Raw genomic sequence first — 22467 nt, forward strand, 5'->3', positions numbered from 1 at the left:
GATCTGAATTCATATGTTTCTAGTAAGATGATTGAGGATGTACATGTTAGTACTGATATGGTTGATTTTGATTTCCATATTGCTGCTGATGTGGATTCACTTCTTGGTTTGGTGGAGGATCTACATGATGCTACTGATTTGGATCTGTATATTCCTAATGTGGATCTACTTGTGATTGACATGGCTAAGGATTTACATGTTTCGACGGTTGTGGATTTGGGTTTTCATAGTTATGATGTTGCTGACATGAATTTCATGTTTGAGGATGTTGTTGTTGCTGGCTGTGATCAGTTGCAGGGATTGTTGGTAAAGCATTATGTTCAGTTTGTTCCTAGAAGTGAGCATGCTGATTGGGTTGTTGAGATTCATTCAGTTCTGATGTTTGAATGGATGAAGCAAAGATGGTTTATGTGCAGATTGGTTCTCTTGTCCTTGATGGATTGAAAGCCTTTGGTGAAGATGAAGTAGGTTGCAAAAATTTCTTAGGCATCAAAGTATGGGACATACTTTTTTATCTACCTAGGGAGTCTGATGCAGGAGCATCGAGCTTAGATTTTGTGGACCTATGATTTGCACGGTTGGGGATGTGTTCGAGGCACATTTTGTCACCTTTTCCTAAGTGCACATGATGTTTGGAGTTATTGTCTTAGAGGTAGAGCTATTTTGGTGACTATTGGTCGTGTGTTCCTAATTTATTGTCAGACCTTGGAGATTGTTTCTGCGAGCTTTGATTCGAGGGAGTTGACGTGTGCGCTCTTGGATTTGGATCGTTGGATGGAATGTGGACTTATGCCTAAGGGCACATACTTTCATGTTGTCATATGAATTAGTTATGCTTTGTAAACTTGGGGCTTGTCCTAAGTACTTAGTTATTTCCTATATTTAATGTTTGTTGCTAAGCCGACTTATGGCTTGAGGGTTTATTTAATGTGAGTGTTAATTTAATATAAGGTTTGCTAGGCCAACCTGTGGCTTGGTTTACTACAAGTATAGGGTCTTGTGGAGCTTAGAGTCATTATTATTCATCATTATTCAATTTAGGATGGAGTAGCTAAGAGGAGTGAAATTGAGTAGAGCTAGTAGCTAAGTGTGGCCTTGGGAAACAAGAAGGTTACTTGGTGGCTTGCAAGCACAAGTTTAGATTCTTCTTGGTGTTTTCTACCAGAGTGTGGATCTAGGCTAGCTGGAGTTTGGATCTTGCGAGGTCTTGTAGAATTGTTATTGTAATTGCTTTGTATTTGACCGTAACCCGGAAGGCCTTATAGTTTGACATGTTGGATGAAAATCTTATGATACTATTATGAGAGTTGGCATTATTTGGATCTAAATCTCTATGTTATTGTTTATATTCCATTGTGTAGTTATTTGTTGCGGGCTAGGACATCTCCTTTGGGGATTCTCCTGCCTTGCACTATGTCAATACTAGAGCCTGTAGAAGAATAACACCTGGTTCCTTTCTAATCTTCCACCAGGGATGAAACCCATTGGCTGCACATGGGTTTACAAAATCAAATACAAGTCTAATGGTACTTTGGATAAGTACAAAGCCCGTTTAGCTGCGAAGGACTTTTCTCAGCATTAGTACATTGATTATGAGGAGATCTTTGCTCCTATTGCAAAGATGGGTACAATTAGATTAGTCCTAGCCATAGTAGCACAATTTGGCAGGAAGGTCCATCCGATGGACGTCAAGAGTGCTTTCCTAATTGGTGGCCTTCAAGAAGAGGTCTACATGATGCAACCACCTAGTTTCAAGGTTGCTGGTAAAGAACACTAGGTCCTTAGATTGGTTAAAGCTCTTTATGGTTTGGAGGAGGCCCCTAGGGCATGGTACATGAAAATTGATAAGTACCTCAGTGAGCAAGTCTTCAAGAGGAGTTCTTCAAACTCAAATTTGTACATCAAGACTACTGACAGTAACATCATCCTTCTAGTCATTTATGTGGATGATTTGATCATCACTCGAAGTTCGGCATCTTTGATTCAGGGAATCAAATAGAGCTTATGCCAGCCTTATGATATGACTGACCCTAGGCTCATGCATTATTGCCTAGGTGTTGAGGTTTGGCAGCGGTCTACTAGTATATTCATTTCTCAGTCCAAATATGTCAGGGCTCTATTAGAAAAATTCTATATGCAGGATTACAAGCCAACATCTACACCCAAGTCTGAGTCTCCTCCAGTTGATGATACTACATATAGAAAACTAGTAGTATACCTCATTTACCTCTACTACTAGACCTAATTTCAACTTTGTAGTCAGCTACATCTCACATTTTATGACAGTTCCTAAAATTGGTCATTAAATGACAACAAAGCGTTTGCTTCATTATGTGAAGGGTACTATAGATTATAGACTTTTGTACTCTCAAAGTTCTAATCCTAGACTGAGTGGGTTCAAAGATTCAGACTGGGTAGGTTTTGTTGATGATAGAAAGTCAACTTCTGGATACGTGTTCAGTTTGGGTTCTAGTGCCATTACATGGACCAATAAGAAGCAACAAGAAGATTCTCTCTCCTCTATAAAGGTTGAATACAAAGGGACTGTCAAGGCAAGTTGTGAAGTTGTTTGGTTTCGTTGGATGCTTAGAGATATGCATATGTCACAAATAGGCCCGACAACGTTGTTGATAAGCAAGGTATTATCAAGTTAGCTCGAAATTCAGTCTTCAAAAAATGAAGCATGTGGATGTTCACTATCACTATATACGGTAGTTGGTTGAAGACGGGACAATTGACTTGCAGTGGATTCCTACAGCGGATCAGATTGCAAACATCCTCACCAAGCCTCTTGGTTTAGATAAGTTTGTCTAATTAAGAGGACAACTTGGTGTTGTGGATAGATTAGCCATTAAGGGAGGGTATTATGATAATAGATAGTTTCTATTATTATTATTTATTTAATGGTTATCTATTGTAATCTCCTGTATATATTAGAAAGTTTCTAATATTTAGTTTCTTGTGTCTAGAATAGAATGTGTCTATTCTTTACAATTGTTCCCTAAGGAAACATCATTCGTACTTTTGTATATATTGATCTCTAGATCATTGTTAATATTAAGCAAATATTTACCAATTACTTCGTAATAGTTCATTGGTTCATTCATCAACTCAATGAACCAGAAACCTTTTCTTGATATTTCTTTTCTTCAACACTTTGTAATTGATGCATATCCTCATGGTGCCATCTTTTTTCTTGAGAGAACTATTAAATAAACGAATGGATTGGAGCTAGGTTTGTTGTACCCTGCTGCAAAAACAATAAAAATTGATTTCTTTTTCTAATTCCTCTTTGTGCATTTGTACATGTATATAAGGAGTGGTGACAATAGGTCTAGCCCATATCTCCATTTCTATTATGTTTTGAGAACCTTGATCTGTTGGTAGCCCTAGGGTTATATCTATGAGACCTTACTGTGTTGACCCAAAACTATCTGAATGTTTGTTGGTTATGAATCTATTTTGTGAGCTGATTATGATGAATCAATAAGGAAAATGAAAGCCCATGTGATTTGGTCCTTATGATCTTGGGTGTCCCATAAAAAATTCCTTTGAGCAATACATTGTTGTCTAATTTAAACTTGAGTTACATTAACTAGTAGGTTTGAGTAGATTTTCCTAGAGATTGTAGCCATTGCACACCTAAAACCATATCTATTTCTCTCAGATTATGGTATAGAAGTCTCCTGCATTTTGTGCTACTTTAAGGTAATAATATGTTCTCTCATTCTATGCATCCGAGAAATGGTGCATCCATTGGAAATGATAACAATAAATCCACCAAACTCTTCTATTATAAGGCCTCTCTTGGACACCAATACTTCATTAATTAATTATGAGTGATCCCACTATTTATAAGAATAGTGGTGTGTTGTCCCAACAAGACTCCTTGAAACTTCAGATGTATACATCTTGGGTGTTGCTTTAAGAACAACCAAGGTGTTGTTGGTTCCTCCACCCAATATTTTAGGTTCATCACTTTAGCTCTTCTGTTTTAGGCTTGTCACTTAAGGCAGACTTAATATAATGGATGTCCCTTCCCTATACAAACAGCCAAGTGCCCACGGCTCTAGGTAGTTGAAGCACAATGACTTCCTTCACAACTCATTTCTATAATCCACATATTTTTCAAGTGTAGAAGTATATTTCAACCCTTCTTTTCTAAGATACCCTTCAATCCAATTGAAAGGAGATCTTTTGGAGATGAATTTGTTCCTTGGCACTGATGATTGTAGATTTAGGGATTTCTCAAGTGCATCCTAAAGAGTTGTTAGATCAAAGGCTCTCACCCCTTGAGAAGTTCGGATAACAATAAAAATTATGGTAATTATCTATTTGTAACATCTAATACCAACATTGCTAGCCTCTAGAATTTAGTCACATAGTCTTCTACCAATCCATGTTGTTTCAATTGGACTAGCTCTTTGAAATGAACTTTTGGATCCTTTCAAATAGTTCCAATAACTTCTTCCCAAACTCTTTAAACATGATAATTGTCATGTCCCTCATTTATCATCCCATGATACTACCACTCTCCTCTTTGATCATTAGGATCAGCGAAAATAGATGTCACTTTTTGCAACCATGCTTAGTTGTCAAATCCATCATAAATAGGAGTGGTTAATTTGCCAAATCAAATCTAAAAGACTCTAGGAGCCTAATACTAAGAATTTATGGGGTCCCTTTCTTGGTGCATTCTTCATCTGTAAATTTACAATTACCCCTGAGGGATATATCCAATCTAGAATCCTGGACTAAGATTATGGTATTCCTCATAATAAATATTAATCATCTCTGATGGATGTTGTCATTCTTCTCCTTCGGGCTATGGTTCTTTCCTTGATAAGAGTTTAGATCTAAAGATCTTAGGGCTTGGATTCGGGAGAACTAAATTCTTAGAAACCTGACTAGTTACTGATGAAATAGCCTCTCCATTGTCATCCTTGCTTGTGTTGTCGTCGTACAGAGTAAGAATCCTATTGGCTATGGAGTCTCGCATTGAAATTGCCAGGCCTTCCGAGCTCTGTGCGAGTTGAGATGATAATTCTCTTAAGGCCTCATTGGATGACTTTTTATCTTTATCAGACATCTTTTCTGCTTCTTATCCAAAGCCCGAAGTTTTGTTTTTTCTTGTTTCTCTTTCTAAATAGTAGAGATCTCTGGCACTATATAGCATCAATTGACCCTAGAGGTTGGCAAAGTTTTCTCTTATAAACACAATGATTTTTTAATGTAAAAATTTAAAACTTATCTCCAATAATATCATAGCTCAACAAATTCTAGAAGCAACACTTTATAAAGAAAATCTTACTGCTCTTATGAAAAGGTTACTTCCTGCAAATACGAATACCGAGAGAGATTAACGGCAAGGACAATTACTTGTCAGAATTCTTCACTAGAAACTTCCTGCACTATTCCTGACCTATGCTGCTATTTGCAGCTTTTTTAATCACACCCAAGAATCCATTTTTCTGCTGTTAAACTGAACCACTGGTGCTAAACAAAATCATGGTGAAACAGATTGCTAAACTTGACTATTATGCTGAAACTAGGTAAGTGCTGAGCTGACTACTAACTGGAACTTTAGGCTGAAAATTTTATGCTCTGTTAAATTCCCTAACTGCACCCTACCATCTGGGAACCTAGAGGTTTTTGTTCCCTATTTTCATTTGAAATGCTCAAGGTTTTTCATCCATGGGTCTCAACTTCAAGTAATCCTCAAGGATTTCATCCTTTGGATTGAGGGCCTATAAATGCTGAAAATGAGAATTATGTAAATGAAAGTCTGATCTTTTTAGATGCTTGGCAGATGTCTTTGGCCCTAGGGGATGGCTTCTAGGGTAGCCACCTCTTGGCTCAGTATATTATATCAGCTATGACAGGCTGGCAATCACCTTTTGGCACAATATTTTAACACCATATCAGACATGATAGCTGTCTTACATTTGCTTTTTCAATTCTTTTATTAGTATTTTTTGTATAACTATCATAGTTATAATATTTCGATATTTCTTTTCCAGCACATTGGGAAGGCAAAAAGGAGAAGGATCGACACAAGATGACTAAAAAAGGTACAAAATAGGAGCCGATTGTGACTACCTAGGTTATGGCAATGACAGAGCTGCACTTAACCAAAATTTTCCAACTCTCGCAAGCTATTTGAGGGTTTATTTATAGAGGGGAAAGATGCTATGAAGGGATAAACTTGAGAGACATGAAATGAAAAGTTTGGTGAAGAGAAAACACAAAGTTATTTGGTCCTTGAGTTTCCCAATCACAGAATTTGGCCAAAACTATCAGATTTCAGCAGGGAGTGATTTCAAAACTGCCATTATAATTGCAAAGTCGTTGCAGCAATTATGATATGACAGTAACAGTTCTGCAACAAGCACCCGAAGAAGACTGGCAGTTCACCAGGTCAAGGAAATGCCAGCAAAAAAACACACTTTGTCACAGGATTTTTAGAGATTTATGCTGTTTGCCATTTTCGCTGCCATTTAGGTTTTTAGGTTGTTTGTTGTGATGTGACTCAATGAACCATGCAATTTCTTTCTGATTTATTATGATTTTGTCTCCAACTGAAATCTAGGTGCAAAATTAAGAATAATAAGATGAATCATTTATCACTGACATGAGGTTCAGTCTGAAGTTAATTACAGAGGGTGGATTTTCTCCTACTACAAGTTAAAGTTGACCTATTGAAGAACTCTGCTAATAAAATGGTTTGTCCAAAGTTGAACATAGCTTTGGCAATATTACAAGTCGCGACTGTATGAAACTTCAGGACCTAACCGGAATCCAAAAAATGAGTTTCATTTGATTAGCTTGAATAAAGAATGCGCAGAGAAAATACAAGAAATATCAAATATGTAATTTTAATCTATCAATTGTCAGAAGAGGGGAAATTTGACAAGCACAGAGAGAACTGTTAAAAAAAAATTCAGTTTATTTAAGTATTCATTACTTAATTTAAAGCTAATGACCTCTAGCTGAGTTGTGGGGAAAATTCAAATACTTCATCCATCCTGATGATGGATCAAAGATTGTGATCCGAAACATTGATGAAAAAGCAGTGACACAATTGAATACAGAAACATTCTAAGATTATCTATGGATTGTGGAAATCTGCTTGCTCTTACTTCATCCAGTCATAAACACCTCTGGAGATAGACTGTCTGAGCATTATAACTAATTGTAAAAGGAATCTCTCTAGTCCATTACATGGTAAAAATATCTTACCTCTAGCTACCCAGTAAAACAGTCTGTTTTATCCATTTGGTTATGGGTTCAAGCCTCACACAGAGTCTATCCTACACAATTGGGTCCAGGCTCAAAACACAAAACAATTGCATGCAAATTAGCTATATTATAACTCGTAACAACAACAAAACAATTACTCACTGCCCTGGATTATGTTCAACCGGTTGAATTCACCCATTTCTACTTTAAGGTCGAGCATAATAAGTCCACCAAAAAATAATTTCACTTTAAACTACAACAGAATTTCTAGGAAAATATCCAAAATAATGATCCACAAAAATAATTTCCCGCCCTGGATTGCACTCACTGAGAGAATTCACCCATATCTGATTGCAATTTCAACAGGACAATCTTAAAAACAAAATATTAACTGCAATTTGCGATGGAGTTCTTCAATAAATGGTGTGAGCAATGAACATGTAGCATGAATTCTAAATAGGTCACCTCAAACCTAAAACATACTTGATACCCAATAATCTCCAGAATCTAGAAAATCACATCAAACCTAAACGACGCCTAGTACCTAGTAATCATGCGAATCTGATTTACTAAATTTGTCACCTACTATTTTCAGATGTATTTTTAGAATTGAGGAGAAATGAACTTTAAAGAAAAATGATTCTGCGCCTTACTGTTGTCTGTCCTGTCAAGTCTGTGTTGTATGCTACCTCAGGTCATGAATTGTACGATATACTTCACAGAATTCCCTTAACAAAAGAAGTAGGTTTATCTATAAGATTTCCTTTGAACATGGTCAAATTTGTTTTTAGTGAATTATTTGAATAATTAAAATGAATGGTCGCTAATCTAAACTTAGAAATGTGTGATTTCTTTTATAAACCGAATCGCGCACAAAGAAGATGAAAAGTTTCGGGCTTTGTTAATGGCGAAAACGTATCGAGATATCCAACATCACAATGGGGATGCAAAGGAGAGGTGGGAAAGCATTTAACAAGATCAAACGTATGCATTGAATTCAGAGAGCATTCAGGATAAGGTGACCCCAGTTTTGGACTATTTGTTTGTGTTTTACGGCTCAGACGTCGGTGATTTGACTTCAGAAAAAGCAATGTAGTGTAGTCTTTGATTCTTATCTTTTATTTTTTCCAGTATGAAACAAGAGACGCAATGCGTCATAATTCCTGCCTAACACATAATGGTTGTAGAGGTGTAGAAGAGTGAGAATCTAAATTAACATTATGAATATATTAATTTTTGCCTAAAAATGCACTTGTGATCTGATAGGATTGCTCATATTTTGTTGTTAAATTCTCGTCTTAGAAATGCACTTGTGATCTGATAGGTTGGCTCATATTTTGTTGTTAAGTTATCATGCTATATTATTATAACTCTGAGCATTTAAGCCCAAGAATAAGAGGCCAAAGTCCCCAATATGGCACTAAGTACTTAATATCATACTACGATCAATACATATGCTTTAGACAAATTTGCACCTTCTAAGTTGACAACTTAAATTATGTGCAATGAAGAAAGATATCCATACCAATATTTTAATTATAGAACTTGAAGAAGTGATAAAGCATTTGGAGTATCACATTATATGTTGAAGCATACCATGCATGCTACTAGACAACCGTAAGTAGCTGGAATAACTCCCCCAACTATGTATTATTCTCATCTTGATTATCAAATGGAACTCACACTATTTTTAATCATTAGCACTGGACAAAAACTAAGATAGAGATAAATAACAGTATACAACAATAACAACATAAACATATATGCAGAGGAAAAAAAGATTGATAATATAGAGAAGGAAGAGGAAGAGAGAAAATAGTAAGATAGAGTAATATCAACATAAGAAGTGTGTGTGAGAGAGAAAGAATTAAATATAATTATTTTTCTTAATAAAACAAATAGTCAAAATAAAATCATGGTTATAATAAAGAATTAAAATATATTATATTTTAATTAATGAAACTAAGAATTTAATTTTTATATTAAAAATATTTGTATAAGAAAAAATGAAATGTATTGAAATATAAAAATATTTTATAAGTAAAATTAATTGTTTAATTTTACACAATTAGAGAAGGTTTACTACTTAATGTTTTGTATTTCCAAATTTTTCATAAAATTAAGTAATTTTTAATTATGAAATAATATCTATGCAATTTAATATGTAACATTTATAAATAATAAATAGATGTAATAATATAAATTTGATGTTGATGAATAAATAAGAAATAAAATATAACTATATAATTTTAATACATAGTTTATAAAAACCTAATAATAATTTATATATCTTTTAGAATTGAATTATTTCTATTTTGTGGTTATTTCTTTAGTATTTTTTTGATATAAAATATAATTATTAATTTAATATTAAAATATATATTTAAGTTTTAAATGTATTTAAACTAAATGAGAAATTGTTTAAATAAAAAAATATTAATAATAAAAAATACTATAATTTAAAAATTGTAACAGTTATCAATAATACATATTACAAACACTATTATAAGATATAATTAAAAAATAATATTGTTTAATTTATTTGTATAAAAGTAAAATAATAGTAATAATTTAACCACTTTTATTAAAAAAGCAAAGTTTAAAAAAAATTATAAATTCAAATACAAAGATATAACATCTTGAAATTATATTAAAAAGATATATATATATATATATAATTTGAATTTATGCATTACATGAATATTAAGAACAAGTTATACCAAATAGTAAAAAATAAACATTAATATAAAATTAATAATAAATATATTTAAAATAAGAAATTAAAAATATTTAATAGATTGTGATAATTAATATTGAATTAGACATGTTGTGTGAGGTGGAAGATAAAATGATTTGGAAAAATAAACTCTTATCAATTTGTCACAAATTTGGAAAAGATAAAGTTATAATTAATACATTCATTAATGCAAGATGAAGTTGTTAGAAAATATTTGTATATTTTGTTGAAGAAAATTAATTTTCTCCCCCATGGACCAATAGAATGGATGAAAAATATGATTTATAAAATAATGAAAAATTAAAAAAGATATAAACATTTGAAATCTCATATAATCTTTTAAATTCGTAGATTTGATTGATTAGTGTTAATGTCATATTTGGATTGACATGAATGCATTAGTATACCTGACAAGACAGAAACTAAAAATAAACTTGAGAAAATGTCTATATAACTTTGTAATACAAATTTGAAATGCATTATAAGAAATATTAATATTATATATTTAGTTTAAAAAACTGATTTTAGAGATTTTGTAATGAATGAATGAATATTTGTACTAGTTTGAAACTTTGTTTCTAATATAACATGTAATGTGCGTGCTCACCACTAGATCCTCTCAACAAGCTTAAGGTCCATTAGAAAATTGAATAAAAAAATTATTTTCAAGCAATACTGATTGTTTTCCATCTAATAGAACAGATTTGACTTTTCATCCCTCTACATAATTCACATAAATTAATGGTATGCATGAAAACGAGGATGTAAAGGACAGGTGTGAAAGCTTAACTTGATTATTGAGCAACACTGAATTCTAAAAGCTTTCGAAATCAACGCGACATAAAATTTTGTCATATTGTTTCTTGTTTCTCTGCGTTTTCGAATGAGCCGTGAGGGATTTGATTTGATTTGATTAAAATTACAAAACAATTGTTTTAAAAAATTTGAAATAATTAGTAAATTGCAATATAGAGCAATTCCGTCGGCTGGAAGTCCTTTTGTTATTTTTTTTTAACTCGCCTTTTGTTGATTTAAAAAAAAAAAAGGAATTTTCTAATTTCCAAATTGAAAGTGAAAGGTTTAAATATGAAGTGAAAAATATTTTAATTTTAAATTTTTATTGCTGTTAATATTGATATGGAGTGATAGCAAAGGTAGGTTTATTGTTCTTGTCATTAATGTTCAAATTCAATGGTAATATTATTGAATATTTATATAGAAGTTTGATGTTTCATTTGGGACTTCATAATGATGCATATCAATAGATTAAAAAATCTTAAAAAGAAATTGATGATAATAACAAGCTTTAATAATACTAATATCCAATTGTTTAGTCTATTGAATATATTTTTAAGAATAGTAGTGTTAAACATACTTTTTATGCTAAAATATGCTTAATTTTTATAATTAATTTATATATTGTTAATCTTAAGGTGTCAAAAACTACATATTTGAACCCTAACAACAATATTAGTCAATCTTAATATTCTTTTTAACATTGAAAATACATTTTTTTATTTATTAGATTTTTTTTACAAGCTTCTAATTGTAATTGTAGTTTTTGAATGGTGATTAAGTGTGTGGTGTTTGAATACTATACCCTTTTACGTTTCTTACTAATTTCTTTTTGAATATATAAATATGTACATTTTAATTGAAAAATACTTTTAAAAATGCAATTTTTTTGGAGACATTAGAGCTAATTGTTCCTCTATACATTGTCAAGACCATTTTGAGACATTATAAGACTATTTCATATAACATGTTACTTGAGAAAATACAAGGGTAGTGTTCATTTAAAAAAAATGGGGCATATGCATGATATTAAATTAAGGACATCAAATGTGAATTCCACATATATTTATAGGGAGTGGAATCCTAGTAGGAAGGACATAGAGTGAAAGTAAACCTTAATACATTTTCAAAAGAAAATTTGATAGTGAATTCATAAGAATGTTAGTATAAGTAGATATGAAACAACCATCAACCTCTCTTATAGAGGATGAAAAGCATGAAGATAGTGATTTATAATATCCCAATGAAGAGAATATAGCTGCTTGGGTTTCTTGTTGTTCTCACTACTAGAGGAAAATGGTGTTTATCACTCCACATAGACAACAAGATAGATATGGGAAAACATGGAGCCTTTATGCTCCAACATTTTAGATAATTGAAAAAACTATGAAGAGCCTTTCTTATGTGAATATCACGAGTAACCACTGAGAAACAAAATATATTATAGGAATGTCTAAGTTACAAGGGAGTGGTAAAAAATATTGTGTTTGATTTTAAAATAACCCAAAAGATTTATTTGATAGCTCCCAAATAACTAAATGGAAGAGTAGAGCTCTAGGGATGTTACATGCTCTCCTAGGGATTTTTTAATTCTATTTCCATACTATTTGTCATATTATCTATCTTTCATTTCACTAAACTAACTATTTGGAGCCATTTGGTTTTATAATCAACTTGGTGTTAGAAATGCTTTAGAATAACTAAGAAGCGGGGGGGGGGGGTGAATTAGTTATTCAAGGTCCAAATGTCCTAATAAAACTTTTTCACTAAATATAGTGAGCCCATTTGACTAATCATGCATCCAAGCTGAAACTTTCCTACTTAGCAAGTTATTGTAAAATCAACATGCAAGAATCAACACATGACACAATGATTTACATGGAAACCCAATTTGGGAAAAACCACCAGTAACATGCTACTCAATTCTCACTCTTCTGAAGTGATGCCCTATTGATTAAAGGCTTTCCATGTTAAAGGCTACAACACATTGTTAAATGTGACCTGGTTAAAGGATTTCAACCACCCTGTTAGAAGTGGGCTTGGTTAGAGGACTTTAGAACATTCACTTGGAATGCCATCCTATTAAAGGATTTACAAATGGTTGTTAAACCAACCTAATTCCATAGGATTTTACCCTAACTGATACCACTGTTAGAGAGTAACAATAAGGGCTTTTGACCTAATACAACTCACAACTTAACTTGCAAATTTCAGATCTCAGTTCAACTCTCAAATTTTCCTAGCTTTTAGTCTCTATAGCTTTGACAGCTTGTCCTCCTTTCAAGTTTTGACTCCTTGAGTCTCGATGCTCAATATACCAGTGTAATCTCCTCTGTGGTCACCTATCGAAGTAGAGTCTCTATACTCTTTTGTTCCCTCTCTCTCAATGCCTTCACCTTAACATCCTACCAACCACTTCAACAACCTGGCTACTCAACTACTCTTGCTTCTTGACCTGTAACTCCTTAAATAGAAGTATGGAATACTTTTGCAACTCGAATCTTCCTACTCTTTCTTTAAGGTCAAATGGATTAGGTAAGATTCAATGAATCTACCCCTTATCTTGTTTCTTCTAGAAACATCATGAAGAATCCTCCTATATTCACCCAAAAATAGTTTACCTAAAATTCAGTGCCACCAGCTCATCATCCTTAGCTTCCATCTAGTTCACAAAATCCAAGGTAACAAACTTTGTCGGCTCAGATCTGGCGAATCTTTGATTTTTCAAATGATGCATCAGCTTGGCACTATTGAAATTTTGATGTTTGACACACACTGTGTTACACGACACCTATTGTGTTTTACTAATGCTCGACACCTACTATGGATTCACTCAGCATTAACTAAGTTTTTCTTATGCTTGACACCTATTACTTGCTCAACATATGAACTTGCTCGGCTCCTTCTGTTTCACTTGACACACACTAGATTTTAAATTTTCTCAGCACTAACTAAAAATCTACTCGGCATGAATTAGCTTGCTTGACACTCACTAATGAACTTAGTCAAGCTTTGCAAATAGCTTTGTTACAACTTATTCTTCTAGAGTTTCTAAGTGTAGCCATCATCTATATCTTCAAGTATACTATCAATACATCATTTTACCATTGTCTTAACTGATCCTTGTACTTCATTACAAAACCATAACTCAACCTTTCACTTAGGTGCTTTTGTTACATCTTATTGATTAAATTCTCTTTATCAATCAACTAAGTGACAGTACTTGGATCTTATAAGCAATTGTCATTCTAGCAAATAGCAGGTTTGACATCAGTGGCAAAATAATTATTGAAAACATTCTTTATCAACAATCTCCCTTTTTAATAATGATCTTTTCAATTAGATCCTAACACTTGGTTAGCCTCAATCCAACAACTAATGCTAATGTTGAAGTTTGATGATTGTAAATAATGACACCACTAAATAAATGTGTTAATACTAGAAAACATCAAGAGGTGGGGTAAATTAGTGTACTCACAAATTTAATCAATTTCACCACCAACTTGCTTAACATGAAACATATGAAATAACCAAGTAACAATAAAGAAATTCAAACATTAACACATGAAACACTTGACACAATTATTTTTCATGAGGAATCCCTTGGTTAAAGGGAAAACCCATAATAAGAATTATCACCCACAAATTTCACTTGTGCGGTAATAATTTTTCCCTATTAGGGTCTTTTACATCCACTTGGGTAAGGTTTTACCTAGCTAAGAGTGTTAAGTCATGTTAGAAGATTTACAAATAAGATCTATTAGAATCTACCTTGTTAAGGGATTTGGAACTCCTTCTAAGAGTCACTTGGTTAAAGGATTTATTATGCATACTTGTTAATATCATGCACACATTATTAAGAGCGACCTTGTTAGAGGATCTACCTTGTCAACCTATCAGAACCAATGAGTATGACTTGATCTGAAAATTGCACCTATTGCATGACAAACCCTTAATGCTCCTGATTAATTCTCTAGTCTAGATCAATGTAGATACACCATACTACAAATAACCTTCACAAGCTTCACATTTTATATCATCACCTCTCATAGCACATTGATTCATCATCACCTTTATACTTTTTTTTGAGGTGGTAGGAAAATCCTAAACGTGTTTCCATAAGCTGGCTTCAAAACCAATTCAAATCTTATGATTGAGAAATAATTCTTTGAACTTTATTCCTTCATTTTGGCCTTGTAGTGCCTACCCTTAGTTTACTTTTCATGTTATATTGTCAAATTCTTTTAGGCCAAGCTTTTATGGTTATACATGTTATGCTTTAGTGGTACTTGGTTACCTAATTTAATTAGATGTTATTTCTTACTTAGTTTATATATGTGATGAGCTACTTGATACTCCATTATTTCATGTGTTCATGGTTATTCTTTCAATGATGATGCTTTGTATGTTTCAAATAGTGATTTGAGTTGCTTTCATAATTATAGTTATATGAGTGATTTATATGTGATTTTATGTTACTTACCCCATACTTGCATATGTATGGTGTATATGTATGTTTTACTTTATGTTTGACATTTCCAATGTGGTTGAGGGAGGGAGTCATAGTCACTTGCTAATCAGGATCTACATGGTGTACCACTCGCTACTATTGCCTCTTTAGTTTAGATTTATATGCATATCTACATGTTCAACTTTTATGCAAATTACAAGTACTAAGCATCGACTTTCCTAAATTGCCAGGATGAGTGTGCCCTATCATAGTGTCTTTATGGTATTAAGAGGGGAGATAGTTCTCAAGTCCAAATCTTAATCCTGAGCCAATTGTCCTAGACTATAAGAGAATTATCTAAGTTATGTACCCTTTTGAATTCGTCAAGTGATGTAAATTTGAGATTTTGATCTTTGAGTTTGAATTTGTACGTTATCTTTTAGATGGGTTTTCTTATTAAGTTTTTGGGTCTATTTTGATTTTTAGTTATAATTAAATTAAATAAAGATAATAAAAGATTTAATTTAACAAAAATTCTATAAAGAAAAATCAATTTTAAGTATATTTAATTAATTGAGAAATTAATTAAATAGAAGAAATAAATTTAAAGAATTAATTAAAAGTCCAAATTTGGCGTAATTGTATTTATTTATTTTAATAATAATAAATTTAGAAGTTCCATTTTCAAAATGAACTCTAAATATTTTTATTAGTTAAATTAATAAATATATTTTCTAATAACGTCTTATTATTTAATAAAAATAAAGTAAGAATAATTAAAATAAACTTTATTCTAATAAAAAGGCAAAAAATATGCACAAAGAATTAAATAAATTAAAATAATAAAAGAGTTAAGGCTTTTGCATGTTCATAAAACTAAAACCCTAGGCTGAGAAATTTTTTATTAGGAGATTAGAGCTCATTTCTCCATACACAGGTTTTGGGGAGCAAAATTTAGAAACGGAGCAATAGAATTGGTGAAAGTTTAAGAGGGTTTAAATTTGCATGCATTCATAGGTTGTCTCATATTTTAGTAGTTATTTTGAGGTAGGGTTTGAAAATCCATTGTATAATTTTATTGAAACATCTGTCTACTTCGTGTCTTCTTGTGTGTTTGCATAATGCTTATTAATTTATTGTATTAATCTTTGAATAAAGAATTATGTTGTAGATTTTTTTTTAAAAGAAAGCGATTAATCAAGAAAACATGACTGAAGAAAACTATAGAAAAAATTAGAAAATTATTATGACTGTATTCTTTTAAAACCCTTTTTAATTCGATTATAGAAAATTGGTAGAAAACAACAATTTGAACCACTAGGGTTTGGACTTTGAATTTGTCATGTGATTATTTTGAGTTCTTAAAATAAAGATAAATATTCTTCTTATATCTAAAATAATTTAATTGCAAAATTTATTGAAAAAATAAAAGATTAATTGAGAGGAAAACATGTTGTAACTAAACTTATGCATGCACGTGAAAACAAATATACTAAAGATTTAAAAAAACTAAGTATAGTATTTTCGCAATATTTGAGAGATCAAATGCATGTGAAAATACTAATTGTATATTTATTTTTATTTTATAAAAATATAAAATGGTTTTCTAATTTATTTATTTAAAAAAAATCTTCTTTTTAATGATTATTTGTTAATTCTAAAAATTTAATTTTTGGATTTATTTATTAAAAAATACTATTTTTTTTTAGAATTATTTATTATCCTAGAACTCTTTATGTATGTATGTATGTATGTATGTATGTATGTATATTTTTTTGAAAAAAAATATTATTATTCATTAATTTTAAAAATTAAATTAATACCACTCATTTAATTATAAAGTGGATGTTAATATTAAAGAATCTTCAAGTTTAGTTAAATTATTAGTTGCATATAAATAATTTTATATTTATTAATACAAGTGGGAAGTTAATAAATAAATAATTGTAATTTGGTTATATTTTAAGATAAGTTATAGTGTTCACTATATAATCACCTAGTTATGAATATTTAATATTATGAGATCTATATTGTAGATAACTTCATTATAATTATAATTTGGAGTTTGAGTTATGTCAAGTTGCATTATGAATTAAAGGAAAAATAAATATAAATATTAGACTTAAACAGAAGTCAAATTAATATTTTAGAAATGAAATTGATATTAAGATTTAATCTAATAATATAAATTAGTGTTATTAATTAAATCATTCATGATTTAGGATTATTTAAATTACTAACATGATAATATTGCATGATCGATAACCTTTATCTAATTGCGAAACGATTATGAAATAAAAACTTGAATTTGATGCAAATCAATTTTTATGGAATTATAAATTAATAAATTGCAACATAGAATAATTCCATCATCATACAAGCTTTGATGTTTACTGGTATGTCACATTACAGCTGACTTGCATGAAAATGAGAATGCAAAGGAGAGGTGTGAAAGCATTTAACTTGATTATTTACTAACATTGAATTCTAAAAGCTTTGGAAATCAATGTGACATCAAGTTTTGTCATATTGTTTCTTGTTTCTCTACATTTGTGAAAGAGTCATAAGGGATTTGATTTGAACCAAAACAAATGCCTTCACTTTTTCATTTTTTCCTCATTTTTGTTTGGTCATCGTGTTTGTGTTGTTATTTTTTGGAAGTGTCTACCCAACCGATTGATAGACTTTAATTTATTATTTAATATTAAATTTAAATTACAAAAAAACTATTTTGAAAAATTCAAATAATTAATAAATTGTAATATAGAACAATTTCATCGGTTGGATAGCCATTTTGTTATTGTTTTGAACTCATCTTTTGTTGGACTTTTTAAAAAAAAAGGAATTTTCTAATTTCCAAATTGAAAGTGAAAGGTTTAAATATGGAGTGAAAAAGATTTAAATTTTAAATTTTTATTGTTGTTAATATTGATATGGATCAGTGATAGCAACGTTAGTTTTATTGTTCTTGTCATTAATGTTCAAATTCAATGATAATATTATTGAATATATATATATATATATATATATATATATATATATATATATATATATATATATATAGAGAGAGAGAGAGAGAGAGAGAGAGAGAGAAGTTTGATGTTTCATTTGGGACTTCATAATGATGCATATCAATAGATTAAAAAAACTTAAAAGGAAATTGATGATAATAACAAGCTTTAATAATACTAATACAAGCTTTAATAATACTAATATCAAATTGTTTAGTCTATTGAATATATTTTTAAGAATAGTAGTTTTAAACATACTTTTTTATGCTAAAATATGTTTAATAATTATAATTAATTTCTATATTATTAATCTTAATGTGTCAAAAACTACATATTTGAACTCTAACAACAATATTACTCAATCTTAATATTCTTTTTAACATTGAAATTACATTTTATTTATTTATTAGATTTCTTTTAGAAGGTTCTAATTGTAATTGTAGTTTCTGAATAGTGATTAAGTGTGTGGTGTTTGAATACTATACCTTTTTACATTTCTTACTAATTTCTCTTTGAATATTTGAATATTTGAATATATAAATATGTACATTTTAATTGAAAATTATTTTTAAAAGTGCATTTTTTTGCAAACATTAGAGCTAATTGTTTCTCTATACATTGTTAAGACTATTTTGAGACATTATAAGACTATTTCATATAACATGTTACTTGAGAAAATACTAGGGTGGTGTTCATTTAATCAAAACTGGTGCATATGCATAATATTAAATTGAGGACATCAAATGTGAATTCCACATATATTTATAGGGAGTGGAATCCTAGTAGGAAGGACATAGAGTGAAAGTAAACCTTAATACATTTTCAAAAGAAAATTTGATAGTGAATTCATAAGAATGTTAGTCTAAGTAGATATGAAACAACCATCAACCTCTATTATAGAGGATGAAAAGGATGAAGATAGTGATTTACAATATCCTAATGAAGAGAATATAGTTGCTTGGGTTTCTAGTTGTTCTCACTACCAGAGGAAAATGGTGTTTATCACTCCACATAGACAACAAGATAGATATGGGGAAACATGGAGCCTTTATGCTCTAGCATTTTAGATAATAAAAAACTATGAAGAGCCTTTCTTATGTAAATATCATGAGTAAGCACTTAGAAACAAAATATATTATAGGAATGTCTAAGTTACAAGGGAGTGGTAAAAAATATGGTGTTTGATTTTAAAACAACCCAAAAAAATTATTTGATAGCTCCTAAATAACTAAGTGGAAGAGTAGAGCTCTAGGGATGTTACATGTTCTCCTGGGGATTTGTAAATTATATTTCCATACTATTTGTCATATTATCTATCTTTGATTTCACTAAGCTAACTATTTGGGGCCATTTGGTTTTATAATCAACTTGGTTAGCCTCAATCCAACAACTAATGTTGAAGTTGAAGCTTTGATGATTGTAAATAATGACACCACTAAATAAATGTGCTAATACTAGAAAACATCGAGAGGTGGGGTAAATTAGTGTAGCCACAAATTTAATCAATTTCACCACCAACTTGCTTAATATGAAACATATGAAATAACCAAGTAATAATAAAGAAATTCAAACATTAACACATGAAACATTTGACATAAGTATTTTTCATGTGGAATCCCTTGGTTAGAGGGAAAACCCATAATGAGAATTATCACCCATAAATCTTCACTTGTGCAGTAATAAATTTTCCCTACTAGGGTTTTTTACATCCACTTGGGTAGGGTTTTACATAGCTAAGAGTTTTATGTCGTGTTAGAAGATTTACAAATAAGATCTATTAGGATCTACCTTGTTAAGGGATTTGGAACTCCTTCTAAGAGTCACTTGGTTAAAGGATTTGCATACTTGTTAGTATCATGCACACATTGTTAAGAGCAACCTTGTTAGAGGATTTGCCTTGTCAACCTATTAAAACCAATGAGTATGACTTGATATGAATGTTGCGCCTATTGCATGACAAACCCTTAATGCTCCTGATTAATTCTCTGGTCTAGATCAATATAGATACACCATACTGTGAATAACCTTCACAAACTTCACATTTCATATCATCATCTCTCATAGCACATGGATTTATCATCAACTTTATAATATTTTTTTGAGGTGGTGGGAAAATCCTAAATGTATTTCCATAGGCTAGCTTCAAAACCAATTCAAATTTTATGATCAAGAAATAATTCCTTCATTTTGGCCTTGTAGTGCCTAACCCTAGTTTACTTTTCATATTATATTGTCAAATTCTTTTAGGCTAGGTTTTATGGTTGTGTTATGATTTAGTGGTACTTGGTTACATGATTTGATTAGATGTTATTTCATAGTTAGTTTATATATGTGATGAGCTACTTGATACTTCATTATTTCATGTGTTCATGGTTATTCTTTCAATGATGATGCTTTGCATGTTTCATATAGTGATTTAAGTTGCTTTCATAATTACAATTATATGAGTGACTTATACATGATTTTATGGTTACTTAACCCATACTTCCATGTGTATGGTGTATATGTATGTTTTACTTTATGCTGACATTTTTGATGTGGTTAAGGGAGGGAGTCGTAGTCACCTGGTAATTGGGATCTACACGATGTACCACTCCCTACCATTTCTTGTTTAGTTGAGATTTATATGCATATGTACATGTTCAAATTTTATGCAGATTGTAGGTATCGAGCATCGAATTCCCTGAATTGCCAAGATGAGTGTGCCCTATTGCAATATCTTAATGATAAAGAGGGGAGATAGTTCTCAAGTTCAAATCCTAACCCTAAGTCAATTGTACTAGAATATTGGACAAGTATCTGAGTTATTTACCCTTATGAATTTGTCAAATGATGTGAATTCAAGATTTTGATCTTTGAGTTTGAACTCATATTTTGTCTTTTAGATGGGTTTTCTTATTAAGTTTATGGGTCTACTGTGATTTTTAGTTATAATTAAATCAGATAAAGATAATAAAAGATTTAATTTAACGAAAATTATATAAATAAAAATCAATTTTAAGTATATTTAATTAATTGAAAAATTAACTAAATAGAATAAATAAATTTAAAGAATTAATTAAAAGTCCAAATTTGGCGTAATTATATTTGTTTAATTTAATAATAATTAATTTAGAAGTTTTATTTTTAGAATGAACTCTAAAAAATTTTATTAGTTAAATTAATAAATATATTTTCTAAATATGTCTTATTATTTAATAAAAACAAAGTAAGAATAATTTAAATAAGCTTTATTCTTATTAAAAAGAAAAAAGTGTTCACAAAGAGTTAAATAAATTAAAATGATAAAAGAGTTCAAGGCTTTTCCATGTTCATAAAATCAAAACTCTAGGTTGAGAAATTCTATATTAGGAGATTAGAGCTCATTTCTCCATACATAGGTTTTGGGGAGCAAAATTTGGAATTGGAGCAATAGAATTGTTGAAAGTTTAATAGAATTGTTAAAAGTTTAAGAGGGTTTGGATTTGCATGCATTCACAGATGACTAGATTTTAGTTTTTATTTTGAGGTAGGGTTTGAAAACCCACTGTAGAATTTTACTGAAAGATCTATCTACTTGTGTCTTCTTGGGTGCTTGCATAATGCTTATTAATTTATTATATTAATCTTTGGGTAAAGAAATACTTTGTAGATTTTGAAAAAAAGAAAAGAAAATGATTAATCAAGAAAACGTGACTGAGGAAAATTGTAGAAAAAATTAGAAAATTATTATGACTGTATTCTTTTAAAACCCTTTCTAATTTGATTATAGAAAATTAGAAGAAAACAACAATTTGAACTGCTAGGGTTTGAACTTTGAATTTGTCGTGTGATTATTATGAGTTTTCTAAATAAAGATAAATATTCTTCTTATATCTAAAACAATGTAATTGCAAAAGTTATTGGAAAAGCCAAAGATTAATTGGGAGGAAAACATGGTGTAACTAAACTTATGCATGCATGTGAAAACAAATATACTAAAGATTAAAAAAAACTAAGCATAGTATTTTTGCATGATTTGAGAGATCAGATGCATGCGAAAATACTAATTGTATATTTATTTTTATTTTATAAAAACATAAAATAGTTGTCTAATTTATTTATTAAACTAGTATAGATATTTTAAATAAATCTATCTAAAGAGATGCCAATAGATATCCACTACAAAATAATTATAATTTAATTTATAACATTTAAAATTATTTATATTCCCTTTATCTCCATTTATTTAGTTTTTTACTAACTTTCGCTTTTTA

At 30.4% G+C, this 22467-nt stretch overlaps 1 protein-coding gene and 1 long non-coding RNA gene across 13 annotated transcripts in view; one reads left to right on the plus strand and one right to left on the minus strand.

Moving 5' to 3' along the window:
* LOC149540936 (uncharacterized) overlaps nt 1-6675 on the plus strand; it is a 64431-nt gene extending 57756 nt beyond the window's left edge. For both annotated transcript variants that reach the window (XR_016356456.1, XR_016356455.1), the window contains one exon: nt 6021-6675. This is a non-coding gene — a long non-coding RNA (uncharacterized LOC149540936). The remainder of the gene's footprint in view (nt 1-6020) is intronic.
* Nucleotides 1-7959, minus strand: part of LOC149540937 (uncharacterized) — a 62650-nt gene extending 54691 nt beyond the window's left edge. The window contains exons 1-2 of one of the 11 annotated variants that reach the window (XM_089801998.1): nt 7568-7688; nt 7240-7310 (exon numbers count right to left, since the gene is read on the minus strand). Coding sequence is in view for 2 of the 11 variants with exons in the window: in XM_089801993.1 (XP_089658119.1) it covers nt 7632-7686 (55 nt within the window). In the remaining 9 variants the exon portion in view is untranslated. Of the gene's footprint in view, nt 1-7239; nt 7311-7401; nt 7492-7567 lie in introns of those variants that run through there. The other 10 variants (XM_089801999.1, XM_089801994.1, XM_089802001.1 and 7 more) reach the window with 10 other exon arrangements.
* Between the last annotated feature and the right edge of the window lie 14508 nt (nt 7960-22467).

Source organism: Cupressus sempervirens, chromosome 9 (genome assembly GCF_028749045.1).
Source record: "Cupressus sempervirens isolate cs-2001-9-10 chromosome 9, ASM2874904v1, whole genome shotgun sequence".
Classification (NCBI taxonomy): Eukaryota; Viridiplantae; Streptophyta; class Pinopsida; order Cupressales; family Cupressaceae; genus Cupressus; species Cupressus sempervirens.